The following is a 15,644-nucleotide window of genomic DNA, read 5'->3' as shown; positions in this document are numbered from 1 at the left end:
AGCACAAAAAGTAGCCCATCTCCACAAACAATCTATCAAAACCAAAATATCTCAATTTAGAAAAATCAATATTTCATCCCATAATTACTTTCTTCGTCAAGAATAACTTGGAGAAACAATTAACTTAAGCATTGGTAGTGAAAAAGTTAGGGTTGAATCTAGCTTTGGTATGAGCCTCAATCTTCGAATCTTCAACTCATCATTTTTCTTTGCACGTGTCTACGATCAGAGCCTTTCATGGAGCCATAGAGTGAAAGCTAGGGTTTTAAAGGCTAAAAGTGTCAATCTCTAGGAACTACAAAACCTCATGAAGAAAATTTGAGAGTTAGGAAAATGAAAAATCTGTGCACTTTTAAAGGGCTCAATCCCAACTTAACCGACTTGGTCAACACTTAGGTCAAACCTTATCCGAAATTGCTTTTATGCTCAGTTTTTGCTTCCTTTCTCTAAGTACACATGATTTCCTCAACTTTTGATGCTTAAGAGTGACACAAAATTTTAATTTTGGGTCAATTTAACTTCTCAATGAAAAATCATAATAGGATGCAATAAATGTATAAGTTATCTTATAAACATAAATTGTGCATGAAAAGTAAATATTTTGGGACATTGAGCCTTGTTTGTATGTTGACAATTTTGTTTCAAGTTACTTTGGCCTTAGAAATTTTTTTAGATAGTGACTTACTCTTAATTAAAGATCAAGGGTTATTGTTCATCTAACCTAGAAGTCACACGTTCGTTTAAAAATGTTTAGTTTGTGGCAAGTTAGGCTCTTAAAGGGTACAAAGAGGAACAATATTCTTTATAAAACAATAGGACCGCTCGAGCGGGGAACAACGCTCAAGTGATGGGATTGCTCAAGCACTTGACCAACACTCAAGTGATTGACTAGCGCTCGAGGCACTCAAGCAATGGTTAAGTGCCCTGAAGCTTTCATGCCAATTTTATTGAAAATTGGTAGAATATTTTCGAAGATTTCACCCAATTTTTTTTCAAAACCTTAAGATACCAACCCTTTTTAGCCTCTAAGCTTATATATACTTCATTATAATCCTTTTAGGGTTAGAGATTGGAGAGATTTCAAAAGGACACTTTGAGATGAGAAAGCCTAATAAGCCACACCATTCTCGATATCTCAATCAAGGAGGATTTAAGCGTTGAATCTAGTTGGTTGAAAAACTGCATTCCTTCAACGAGATTGAGGTGTATTCACTGAAGTAATCAGAGGTTGCTATGTCGTAGACACGAACACTTTGTAGGTACTAGAGGATAAGTCTTTAGGGTAAAGTGGTAAGATAAATCTATATAATTTGATCTCGAATAATGGGTTTTGATTAATGGTCTTAGACATTGTTGTTTTTTATCTCCATAGTTAGTGTTGATGTTTTCCACATAAAAATCCCGTGTCCATTACTATATCTTTTGATTATCTTGATTGTTTGGATATTATGTTTATTCTTATTATCTTGCAAGGCAAACATTTGGTATAACATATAATTTTTTTAATTATACCCATTCACCCCCTTTTGGATGTTACCCTACCAGACTCTTGTTTTTCAAAATCAACATCCATATATTAGCAATTTGTTAACCAAACCATCAATAAAAAAAAAACAATTAAGCAAGCATTAAAGATTAATTAAAATTTAATTATCTTTAATTCCTTTTTAATTTCAATAAACCTTTTTTCACTTAAGAGTTTAAAAAAAACGTTGGTCAATTGATCTTTTGGGCTAACAAATTCTAAAGTATAAATCACATTATGGTCTTTAAGAAAGTAAAACATATTCCTTATGTGCTTAGTTCTAGTGTATTGAATCGAGTTAAAGTGATAATTACACTTAATAGACACATGATCATACAATATACGTACCAAAATCATGCAATATTTGTTTCATCCACAAAATTTGGGCATAACAAAGACTAGTTGCAATATATTCAACTTGGGGTAATTATAATGAAAAATGTTAATTAAATATTAGTGTATTAGGAAGAATTTGGATAATTTTTAATAGATAATTGTGCATTTATAAGATGTGAAATATTTTTCCTAAATTAATTAAGGATTAATTGATTTTTTTTATTGTTTAAATAAGATTATTTATTCATTCTTGGGGCATAGATCACTTCAAGTGGAAAAATTCTCTATAACCCTCAAGGGGTTAATAATAATTCTATACCCAACAAAATATTATATATATATATATATAATATCAATAACAAAATATTGGTGTAAAACAAATAATAAAAAGAATGCATTAAGCCTTAAAAATGAAATTAAAAACTAACAAAGTTTTTATTCGACTTTCATGGAAAGAGATAAGAAGAGGATGCATTTTAATAAATAAAAAAAATTGAATTATTAGAATACTAGATACCAAATTATTATTAATTGCATGAGGATATCTAGGAGAATCTGTAGTAATTCTTGATAAATATGAATACTATTTTTTTCTTTCCACCTACATACTTAAGTAAGGGTATTATATACTTTTTTCACCAACAAACCATGCCCTATCTCCCAAGTCCCATCTTAACTCATTTTATCTAGTATTTAATAATCCCTATGTAATAAGATGGAACTAAGATATAAAGTAACGAGTCTTCATGTGTGGTACAAAAGAGTAATGAGACCTGAGTTGCATGCATAGTACCACTTGATTAGTGGAACCTTTTTGGTAGGTACCCAAAAAAAAATATTTTGATAACCCTTTATTATATGTATTGATCTAATCTATATGAGATGGATATTTATAAAAACTAATAGCATCATATCGCTCTAGGATATATGTAACCATAGTGTGTTGTATATAGGTGATATTTCATTCTGTTTGTCTTTTAAGGCACAAATCTTTATTATTGAAAAGGACTTGTCATGAATGGTTATGATGTGCTCCAAAGGTGATTGATAAAGTGTTTAATTATTAAGCATAAAACTTGGATAGCTTCAATTCAATTCAACACGTACACAACTCAATTTTGATAGTGTTTGGGTACTGTTTTTTTTTTTTTTTTTTTAATTTGGTTTGATATTAGGCAAAGTTAGGCTCGGGTTGGGATGTCGAGCAACCCAAATCCAAATTGACTATTTAATAATTTTAATTAAACAATTATATTTTATTTTATATATATATATATAATTTAATTAGTGATATTTAAACTTAATTAACTTTGGAATTTAATTAATACTCGGATAATTTATCTTATATAAAAATAGATAAATTAACTTTTTATCTATTAAAATTAAGTGGTTTATCTTACACCAAATTTGTTGCATTAGATTGATAACTTTGATGTTTATATTAATGATATGATTTATTTTTCAATGGACAAGTTTTCTCTTTACCTACTAATATATTACACACTCTTCTCTCCATAGTGAATCCGACTTGACCCAATCCAACCTAAGTTTTGACTTGATTAACCCATCTAACTTGACCAACACAAATCTAAACGCCCAATTAGATAATTTTAACTTGAGTTTAAGAAAAAAGTTTGAGTTGAGTTTGACTTAAATAACTCAAATTACAAATCATATAGGACTGAGCTTCAAACATTTTTTTTTTCTTGAGTCGAGCATGGAATGGTGAATGGCCCAACCCAGCCAGTTTCACCCCTTCTAATAATGTATGTTTTGAATTTTCAACTACGACACAATGTCCTTTTGCTCCTCTTCTGCATCTATATATTGCTGGTCTAGGCCTTTATAATTTGTCTTCTGTCCTTGGATGAAGGAAGAAGCTGGAGGACTGGCAATTTTTTTCAATTAATCACTCATTTAATCACCGATTATCGACGATCGACTGCGAGAGACTGACTTAGTGCAACGTGGGCCAAGCTTTCTAAAACACATTTTTCCCTTCTTTCCAGTAAAATCAGCTATTTTCTCTCCCAGCAAACGTCCTTCCATTGTATATTGAAATTCCGCTGACATTTACCTATTATTTTGTCCTTGCCCCAAGACTGTTAAATTAGGACATACAAATTCTGAAGCTCCATCAGGGAAGCCTCCTATTGGTTATGTGTAGCACCTCACTGCTACCGTATGATGAGTTAGTACTGAGTATGTTTCACCACATTCCAGCAGCTAGCACAGGAACCCTTGATGAGTAATATGATATCCGAATGATTTGAATCAGTATCATAAACTTCAATGTTTGGAATTCTATCCGCTTCTGCCGTGTAAGTGTTAGGCATCTTGATAATGATTTGAATGGTTCCATTATTGCTTTGCTGTGGATCAAGAACCATAACTCATAGGAAAAGATGTCCATGCACATTCACCATCCAAATTTATGGCGGATTCTGAAACTGAGTGGGCCTATTCCTGTTTGTTCCACAGTATTATGAAATGTCATAATATAGACTAGATTCCAGAACGTAGCACAAGTGAGTCATGTAGATTGGCCCCGTTCCGTGGGGCTGGACTCCAACAGACATGGGCTGACTCATGATTCGACATTTTGGCACCGGTGGATCCGTCACTGCCACGTCTCAGTTGTGGTACTGCTTGCTGTTGTGATGATAAATTGTCTACAGCTAGCTAAGCACCCAATTTAGCTTTCCACTGTGACAATAATTGACACAATTTTTCTGGTCAGCGTTTTAAGCTCAAAGATGGCATAGTCTATATCATTTAGGCATCATTGGGTAGAGATTACGGATTTTTTTTTTCTTCCTTGAGAAAGAGTTGTCTCCACGCAAAGAATTCCATGGGTCATCTTTGGAGTGCTTTTAACGGGGTTACTTATGGTAAAAGTGCTTTTAACATGTAACATTTTTGTTAATATGTAAAATGAATACCTTTTAGGGTTGTAATTTAGGTGGGTTGATCGGATTAATCGGGTTAATGGCTAATCTAGACTCGATCCAAATTAAAAAAAAAACAATCAACCCAATCCCAACTTGATTTGATTTCTAACCCAAATATTCAACTCAAGAAAACTCAACCTTATTTCTTTAAGTTCATATTGGTCAGGTTATATTCGGATTGGTTGAATTGATGAGGTTATATAATTCAAAATACATCTATATAATTCTTTTCTATACATTTATGTAAAAATTTAAATAATAAATATGACAAAATTTTCAAAATAGCAACAAAAATGTAAGAAATAAATTTATATATCTTTCTAAAATAATGAAAAAATATATGATATAATATAATTTGATTTAAAAAAAATGAAAAGAAAATGAATATTATTAATATAGGATAATATATATACATTATAAATATTGTAAAATCATTAAATTAGGTTTAAGTTATTCAAATCTTAGTCCAAACTCAACCCAAATTGACAAGTTCGAGTTAAAAAAAAATTAACCTAAATCCAATCCAAATATTAAAAACAATTATCTAAGTCCATCCAAATGTCAGGTTGCATTACAATTAAGTTAGATCAACTCATCCAAGGTTCACCCCTAATTCTTTCATGTATTAAGCACTTTTAATCCTCCAATATATATTAATTTTTAAATGGATTTTATATATTTTTTAAAAAAATCATCTTATAAAATTTTGCTTTGACTCTTAGAAAAATCACTTCTCCATTAATTAATTAATTCTAAATATCAAAAAAAGTTTTTAGCTCTTTTCAAAACCTTTCTAAAAAATGCTCATAATCTCATTGGAGTTTATAACTCTCCAACCTTCTTATTTTAAAATATTTTAGGCTCTTTTGATAAAGTTTATTCTTCCTCTTAAAAGGGTGATGATGAGTTTTATATTTCAATTAATTAAAAAAAAAAGCTATAAATCACTATCAACAACTTGCCGGAAACCACCAAAATGGCATACGTAATGAAACCTAATCCCTGACCAGGTTGAGCTTATCCGATGAGCTTTCATGCTTTGGAACTACTCAAACCTGCAAATCATTGTCCAACAAATGCACAATAAATTACCTCTCCAAAACTGCATGCCTTTATTTAATTATTAGTTAGGTAAATGCATCCAAGTTCATATCATGAAAGCATGCAACCATAATTTGAGGAGGGACACGCCCCATATTTCAAATTAATTAATGGGAAGGAAGGCAAATGGAAGGATGTTTCCTTATTGAATAAGCAACTTCTATGATGACCACTCAAAGTGGGGCGCACCCTTTTGAAGATACGGCTCATTTATTCCAAACCCAGCTACCCCAATTTGAAAGCTGCATGCCCTTAACTTGACTTGAAGATCCCAAATTCTTTTATTCTTCCCAATCCATCAACTTGGGTATTAGATATGTTATAAGAACAATCAGCCAATCACTCACAACATGATGAAAACCCTAGGGAACCAGCCATCTAGAACAAAGGCCCATCTATTGGGTGATGGCTGTGGTTTTAGCTGGCAGGATCTGACCAAGACTTGCAAGCCGGCCCTAATTCAACAGCTTTTTTCATGGCTTTCGTTTTTCTTTGAACCAAAACGTGGGGATTGGGTTGTTTGATACAATGGATGAATCACATGATGTCTATAATATTTACTACTTTTGGGTTGTAGGGCATAATTGGATTATTATTCTTCTCCAATTCACACTACCAACACGTTTTTTGAATAGAAAGTTTTGAGAATTTACTTTTACTTTTGAAAATTTCTTCTTAAAAAAAATGTTAACTTCAAGAATAAATGAAGTTTCAACTTGACCCAAATGATGAGCTTTCTGAGTTAATTGGGGACATTGCATATCGCTCACTAGCTGGCTAGTCTTTGGGCCCATGCATTTGAAAATGAGTATAGAGATGAAACAGTTATACAATAATGAAATGGTTGATTTGAAGACAAGTAATTAATAACCATGTCCAAGTTTCTATATGTATATCTTAATCAACAAACCAAACTCAAGAATTAATAATAAGCCCATTTTTCCAAAGCCTTGAAAAGCCTTCAACATCGGTGACAAATGGTTCAATGGGTGTCAAATGGGGCCACCATAATGTGGGCAATCATGTGAATTGAGGGAGCATTGAAAGAAACTATATATGGAATGGGGTCATAATTAGCAGCCTTGTAACGCACTATTTGTTAGTCTTTTTGTGTAGAGGTTTTCTCTTGGACTCTGATTCCATTGGGACGTGGACACCCAAATACTAAACTCATTGCTTCTTCCATTAAGTCGCGTATGGTTGGGGACTACTTCAAATCCCGTGACAAAAATGAATATCTTCACAGGGCAACTTTTTTTTTTTTTTTCACCTTTTGCCTCGACTTGCTTTTGTTTGGGGACGGCCGCTTGAAGACACAAATGGAGGTTTGATTTACTAAAGTGAAACCATTTAATGCTAAAGAGAATCAATGGGCATGCCCCAGAGGATTTTTTAAAGCTCCTTTGGTCAACCTTTATAATTGCTCCGGGACCCAATTTTCTAAATTGAATATGTATTATAATATGGAATATTTTATAAGGGCGCCTGCCAAACTTTTCAGACACCGCGATTGAAGAAAGTATATGGAGGTAACATTTAACTTATGGGGTTACAAATCAAGGCATAAAAGGATGGGATCATTAGGTAGAAAACAATAGGTCTAATGCTTAAAGTATGTATTACAATATGTGACTCGAGAAAGACATATATGAAAAAATATGGGCAAATACTGCAACGAAATAATAACATTTGTCATTTATGTTTAAATTTTTATTATTAAAGACGAACGATAGATTGGGGGTGCAGGTGTTACCCTCTATGGCATGATTTAAGGGTATTTTTTAAATTTAATTACGTAAGAGTTAATATAAATACCCTTTTATATAATTCTAATTTGATATATAATGAAAGTTTTTTTTTCTTATTTTTGTGGACGTAAGTAATCTATCAAATCTATGTAGTTCTTTTTTTTTTTCTTTTTTTTCTAATTTCTTAACCAAGAATGTTACACGAAGATCCACGATATGGGATCAAACTTGGTATAAATAAGATGCAGAAGATGGTGCCTTCACGGTGTTACTAAAAAGGTACATTTTTGTTCTTAATGTTTAAGTAAACGCATTAGACTGTAGAGTTGCGTGGAATGGCTTTCACATTTGTCTCAAGTTTTCAGGCTTCTATCTAATCACCACTGTGGATGAAATGGGCAACATATTGCTCAGATAAGAAGAGGAATTGGGGCGGTCGCAGTCAGTCATCGTCCTAATTTTAACAACATTTCATCAGCTTGTACAATAACCCTACAGGACGACAAATCACACCAGAGAGAAAAGTATTTGGCCGGCCTGGTTCCGCGCACATGGCAGATGGTGAGCGTAGTGGCACTGTCCACCACCTGTCGGCCATCCATCTAATCCTATCCCACCCACATGATTGCCTTTCCTTCCTTTGATCCCACCATCACCTTCATCCTCTTAAATCTCTTCCATATCCTTTAGTTTGTACAAGTCTTTTGGTTTATAATTTAAAAATATTATGACAAATCATTTCATAAAGTTATTTTCCTTTAAATTTTTAAAAATTTTCCATTTTTGAAAACAAACTTTTTAATTTAGTGAATAAAAAAAGATGTGCTTTTCGAACTTTTCTTTCGTCAATGACAGCTAATATACAATTTTTTTTATTTGAAAATTTAAAGTATTCAAGAGAGAGTGTTTAAAAAAATAGCTGGTTAGTCTAACTTAGCCTTACCCCCTTGATGAGAGAGCAATAAATGCTCAATTATTGAAAAAATAAAATAAAATGAAAAGGAAGTTCAAAGACTTGGAATATTTAAAAATTGTCTAATATATACCTTTGGAATAGTTTAAAGATAAGATTGGTTTGAAACCTTGGAATATTTAAAATTTGTCTAATATATACCTTGGAAGAAAGATCTACTTTCTTCAAGAAAAAAAAAAAAGAAAAAAGAAAAACGGTTTCTAACCTTTTTAAAAAAGAAAAAAAAAATTAAATTCTTAAAAATATAATTTTTTTTTAAAGAAAAAATTGATAAAATAGTGTTTTAAGATTTGTTTGGTAATTTTCTATTCTCCAAAATAAATAAATAAATAAATCAATAAAGTATGTTAAACAAAAAAAAAATTTATTTTTCATGTATAAGAATATAAAAATATATTGTTTTTAAATAATATTTTTTTGAGGTTTTTCTATTATTTTTTAAGGATTGTTTTAAAAAAAAATTATATAAACATGTAAAATGATTAAAAATAAAATATTAGACATAAAATTATTTTTAAAATATATTTAAATATAAGTTAAAACATATTTTAGGTTTGTAAATAAATTTTTGTTCTACAAAAATCAAATTACAGTTTTCAAAAATTGTTTTTTAAATTATTTATTAAAACAGTTATCAAATATGTTCAATCTCTATCAGACAAGTGTTTTGGGAAACAATTTTATTTTAAAATGTTTTTTAATGTTTTATAGAATAACAATTTATTCGAAAATTTGAAATATTTTTTAAATATATTTAAAAAATGACTTTTTATATGTGGTATTTTACATTAAATTATTATTTATATTTATATAATTAATTTTTAAAATAATCTTCAAAAAATAAGTAAAAAACAATAAAAGATATTTTCTATATAAAACAATTTTTAATTTTCTTGCACCTCATATACTTTCCGACAAATAAAAGATCCACAAAGTTTTAATATTTTCTTTACAAAAACAATATTTCATATCATAAAACACATATATTAATCATATGTTTATAGAATACAATTAACTTTAGTCTTATGTTCGATCCCATCAACTTGATCCCATTCCAACTTCTTTTAATAATCAATTAATCAAACATATTCCACAATTCCATTCGGTCTGCACTCAACTGCACAGGATCGACCTAAACCCCGAATTCATCGACCCACATGGACCATTGTCATTAATTAATTAATTAATTAATTTTTTAATTTAATAATCTTGCTAACACATACGATAAAAGTACCGGATTAGACTCCTGAATGTTGTAATTTAGCTTTGTCCTTACACTTTGACTCCACACATTGGCCATGTGGCCCCCCTAAAATTCATTCGACCTATGTGAAATGGGTGATCCTATATTAATTAATGCCATGGTTGGCCCTTGATTTTTGAACCTCTGTACTAAATTGGATTTAATTTTGTCATTTGATTCCATCATGTTTGAATAGTGACACAAAAACTTCAACTTAGTTCAAGTATTTACTTGAATGAATTTATTAGTGTACTATAATCTTATAATAAAGTTTTTATACCACATGCCCATGAATTAAATTCATTAGAGAGATAAGGGGAAACAATCTTTCCCCACATCTTAACTAGCAAGCATCTTTAAAAAGCAAATGCTTTTGTATGATGTAAGGTTAAATAAATTAATTTAAAAAAAAAATTAATTAATTCCCACCACCTTTACCTTTAAGAAATAAATTCATCAGCAACATATAATGTCAAAAATGGTAAAGTGTTTTTTAACAAATTTATGAGACTATTGACATTTATTTAAGCATATTTTTTAAAAACATGTTTCGTACATATAGGAATAAAAAAACATGTTTCGTGCGCATAAAAATCAAAATAGAGAAAATGAACACAAATCAAAACCCTGATTAGTATAAATTTGATTTAAATTTTTAGAAAAAATGATAATTCAATATATTATCAAGATTTGGTTTGACTAGATGTTTTAGGTTTGATTTACCTTCCTCTCTACCATTTGTATTTTTATTTATTTGTTTGTTAAATATGAATTCAAATTTTGTTTGTCTCTCTAGGTTTGAGGGAGGATACTGGGAAAATTGTAAACTTAAATTTTAAAAAAAATTGATAATTCAATACGGTATCAGAACTTGATTTAATAGAAAGTCTTAGATTTGAGTCACTTCTATGCAATTTGAATGTTTATTTACTAAATATCTCTTTTTGTCTGATTGCAGTGAATCACATGTTGAAATATCGAAATATATTTATATCACGCAATGTATTTTTTTTAAATATGTGAATAAAACTTTGTTAAATCATTGGACGAATCCCAAAAGGGGACAAATTTTAGTGGATTGGATTTCAAAATTGAAATGTGAGATCATGAGGGAATGAAAGAAAAGGGAAACATGCAAGATAAAGAAAGGGAGAGGGGAAGAATAAGCGTAAAAAGAAAGGCGAGATGTGGTAATCATCTCCTTTGAAAAATGGTATTGAATCACCAACCACTCAATCCACCAATGCCCAACTTTTGAAGACTAAATTCCCTTTTTTTTTTTTTTAGACTAACAAACCAACATGAATGATTAATTTTCATTTTTCAAAACAAAAAAGCAGAGGATCCAACCCACATGCTACAGTAAAACGAATCCATCCAAGATTTAAAAAAAAAAAAAAAAAGAAAAAGTCAAGAAAAAAAAAGTCATAAAACTAAAAATACTAAATACACAGACCATGTGATTCCCTCTCACTCCTCCCTTGTTTTCTCTCTCTAGAATTCATTATATATATACGCATATCTCAGACAACTTTTCTTCAGTCTTAAATTCTGGATCGAAATCCAAGATGGGTCTGTTGTTCAAACCCATGTTCCTCTCTTTACTGTTGTTTCTGCTTTGGCACCAAACAGAAGGGGAGAATTTCAGTAATGCAAACACTACCAGGCTCTCCAGAGCTAGAGAGCTTGCTGGTAGGTGCAATTTCTTTAGAGGTAAATGGGTCTATGACTCTTCTTATCCTCTCTATGATTCTTCAAGCTGCCCCTTCATAGATCCAGAATTCGACTGCATCAAGTATGGCAGACCTGATAAACAGTACCTCAAATATAGGTGGCAGCCCCTTTCCTGCAACTTACCAAGGTACTTACTTCTCATCTCTCCTTCTCTTTCTCTTTCTTTTACAAACTTCCTTCTTAATTTAACAATTTTTTTTTTCTTGCAGGTTTAATGGGCTGGATTTCTTGGAGAGGTGGAGGGGGAAGAGGATAATGTTTGTGGGAGACTCGCTGAGTTTCAACCAGTGGCAGTCTCTATCATGTATGATACACTCATCGGTACCCAACGCCAGGACCTCTCTGATGAAGAGCGGGCCTCTTTCTTCACTCACATTTGAGGTTTGCTTTGCTTCTCCTCATTATTTCCTCCCCCTTTCTTTTCCTTAATAATTTTGTCAAATCATTGCCCTTCTCCAGTGCATGCATGCCATGTCCCTTTCTCTGTCCCCCCCCCCCACAATTTTGCTTTGATTTTCGGCCCAACTTTGCTACTTCCACTCCACCACTGTCCCGTAAGACGCATCATGAATAACACCCACCGCAACCAGAAAATTCAGGCACTGTTTATTTTGAGGAAGGAGGAGGTTTAAACTAGGAAAAGGTCAAAAGGAGAAGCCGTAAGAGCTTGGGAACAGGGAGTGAAGAGGATCACATGAGGTTGCCGCTTGTGGGCTGGAATTGGTCTTTATCAAATGTGTGTTGGGGCGTGATTGGTGCCGAGCCCTTTTCACTTGTCTGCCCGTATGCATCACTGGATCTTATAGTAATTTTTTTTTAACTGTTGGAAAAGTTACCTTTGTTTTCAAATTAAGATTTGGAATGCTTTTCAGACAATTTTCAGCCCGATTTATAATCATACACCAAATGCCCGCTTCTTTCATTCGGTGCATTCAAACTTCTTTTAAAAAGTCAAAAATTAAAAATAAGACAAAAAATATTTTCATTATCTTTTTTTATTTTATACGTTATCATTTTGGTCTCGATGTTGACTTTTCTTGTTTGCCATAGCTTTGTGGACCCATGTACCCTCCAACATTGGCTTGGCTCTTTGATGATCATCGAAATCACAACTTTTTTTTTTTTTTAATTTTGGTGAATTGGTCAGGACTATGGGGTGAAGTTAATGTTGTACCGTACAACATACCTAGTGGATTTGGTGAGGGAAAACGTGGGGCGAGTCTTGAAGCTTGACTCAATCCAAAGCGGAAATGCATGGAAGGGCATGGACATGCTGATCTTCAACACGTGGCACTGGTGGACCCACACCGGAAGAACACAGCCGTAAGATTTTTTTATCTCTATCATACCACTGGGTGTGATTAAGGTTTCATCTCTAGATCTGACGGAGAGTGTTGCATTTGTACAGATGGGATTACGTGCAAGAGGGGAATAAGCTGTACAAGGATATGAACCGTCTGATTGCATATTATAAAGGGCTGACCACATGGGCGAGGTGGGTCAACATCAACGTTGACCCTTCTAAAACCAAAGTCTTCTTCCAGGGCATTTCTCCCACCCATTATGAGTAAGCAAATCTCTTAATCTACAAACCTCCTCTCTGGTTTAATTGATTTTAGTTTACTGATGGAAAACTGAAACCAGGGGAAAGGACTGGAACCAGCCATCAAGGTCATGTGATGGAGAAATGCAGCCATACATCGGCGCAAGCTACCCAGCCGGCATACCCATGGCCGCGGTGGTGGTCAACAAAGTTCTAAGTCGGATTAAGAAGCCTGTATATTTACTTGATGTCACCACTCTCTCGCAATATCGCATAGACGCACACCCGTCCGACTATAGCGGCGAGCGTGATGGCATCACCGACTGCAGCCACTGGTGCCTTCCTGGCCTGCCCGACACTTGGAATCAACTCTTATATGCCGCTCTTGTTAGCTAGAGCTACATCGTCATTTATGATTAATTTCATCTTGTTAGTACTTTTGTTCACAATTGGAAGGGGAAAAAAAAAAAAAAATCATTGTTTAGGCATTAGGGGTTTTCCAATAAGAGGTTGGTTGAATTGATTCATCATTGATGATATGGTTTAATTGTAAAGAAATATATTATTATGGCATCAAGTTGCCTTGATCTTAAGAAATGTATCTCTAGCAATTTTGAAATCATTGCCTGTTCTTATTAACATTACGTTGGAATGCTCATTTGCTTGACCTCTGGCCTAGGTTTAAGCCCACGCTCCCGTCTAAAAAGGGAATGTGGGAATCATATGATTATGAAATTAATATCAATCAAATATAATAAATGAGTATATCAATTATTAATGTCAAATGAAAAAAAGAAGAAAGGAGCACAAATTGATAGAGTTTGCTTAGCCCATAGCTAGATTAGGGATTGTGGGGACTCCTTTTCCACATGTTAGTGTCCACGTGTCACTTCTCTTCAATACTGCTCCAATAACTGTCACAGTGCCCGGAGCCCTCCATTCGAACCACATGGACATACGACAAATGACATCAGACTCCCTGAGCGGATGACATCTCCCAGCCAGCCTTCAAGGCCCCTTGCTACGTGTAATTATTTATATCTGACATGAAAGTGGCTGATGAGATCTCCCTTGATCCTCACGTCCATGTCAATTAATTATCACACACTGTCCCATACTTCTAACAAGTTGAAATGACGGGTAATTGCATTATGATACAACTTTTGACAACACTTGTCGACCACCCAAAATTGTAATGATTGCCTTATCACCTCCAAGGTAACCATCATTATAGAGAATGTCAAAATGCTTAATCAACACTACAATGGCTTTCTCTTAAGCACTATAAAAAGCCCTCCTAATGCAATACCCAAGTACGCACGCATAAGCAAACCTATTCACTCTCTCTTTTGAGGGACCTGACCTATCCTTGCCTGACTTAAGTTTTGGAGGGACGTGCCCGGACATCCTTTGTGTAGGAAGAGGCTTACCTAGTTCTCCATCGTTGGACAGAAGCTCTAAGAGGCACAACGTAAGGAGGATCTAACCTCAGTTGACCTTGCATCTTCCATTATATACTAGAAGGTGTTGTATAAGAGATTTGTTATCCATGTGATAGATAATAACAAAATAGCTATAAAGTTACACCCTGAGATGTCAAGAATCAAGATGAGGTCAACAGTTTAGTTAGTCATGATATTGGCCACTTGACCAATTGATAGAGTGTATTCAACTGTTAACTTTTTGTCAATGACACACTCTAGTACAAAATGGTAGTCAATCTCAACGTGTTTCATTTTTACGTGCAAGACAAGATTTGTGGCCAAATGAAGGATACTAATGTTGTCACAAATGAGAGCAAGATGTGAGGAAGAGGAAATGCAAATATCATGCAGTAAAGTTTGAAGCTATAACACTTTTGTTGGCACATTTGCAAGACCACGATACTAGAGAATTATTATCCATGTGGCAAATAATAACAAAATAGCTACAATGTTACACTCATAATAATATCAATTGACTATAGGTCTTGAAGAAACTTAGACCATAGAAGCCAAAACCCACTAACCAAGGATTTTTATTTATTTATTGAAGTATGGATAATTTAAAAAAATTATTTCTAAACTATCACACTTTTCAAATTAATTCCAAATTTACCACAAACAAGAATTTTTTTAAAAAGTAATTTGCAAAATATAGGAGTCAAAAAACTATTTAAAAGATTGATATAATTTGAGTGAGGTAGGATAGCAGAAATTGTCACGTAGGAAAATATCTTTTGAAATTATCTTGTTTGCTTAAGAAAATTTTTTATAAACAAATTTCATAAGTCTTCTTTCAAAGGGATGATTTCAGCTCAATAAGAAAAAAATAGGACAAAAAAATTTCCTGCACAAAAATCGATACTAGCCAAGAAAAAAACCTATCTCTTAGAGTATATATATATATCAACTCCAAAATAATTATTTTTTTAAATAAAACCCCAAAAGAAAAACCATTTCTTTAAAAATAAAAATATTTATATAATTATATTTTACTGTGATATTTATT

General features: G+C 32.7%; 1 protein-coding gene across 1 annotated transcript; it reads left to right on the top strand.

The window, feature by feature from the left end:
• The first annotated feature begins 11,409 nt into the window (after positions 1–11,409).
• Positions 11,410–13,793, top strand: LOC117927315 (protein trichome birefringence-like 39). Its single transcript, XM_034846797.1, has 5 exons — positions 11,410–11,738; positions 11,821–11,992; positions 12,759–12,934; positions 13,020–13,178; positions 13,256–13,793. Exons 1-5 carry the CDS (start codon positions 11,446–11,448, stop codon positions 13,548–13,550), a joined length of 1,095 nt encoding a protein of 364 aa, XP_034702688.1. The 5' UTR covers positions 11,410–11,445; the 3' UTR covers positions 13,551–13,793.
• The last annotated feature ends 1,851 nt before the right edge of the window (positions 13,794–15,644 follow it).

This window comes from Vitis riparia, chromosome 12 (assembly GCF_004353265.1).
Source record: "Vitis riparia cultivar Riparia Gloire de Montpellier isolate 1030 chromosome 12, EGFV_Vit.rip_1.0, whole genome shotgun sequence".
Classification (NCBI taxonomy): domain Eukaryota; kingdom Viridiplantae; phylum Streptophyta; class Magnoliopsida; order Vitales; family Vitaceae; genus Vitis; species Vitis riparia.
Note: the sequence above shows the minus strand (reverse complement) of the source record. Positions and strands in the feature narration are given on the sequence as shown.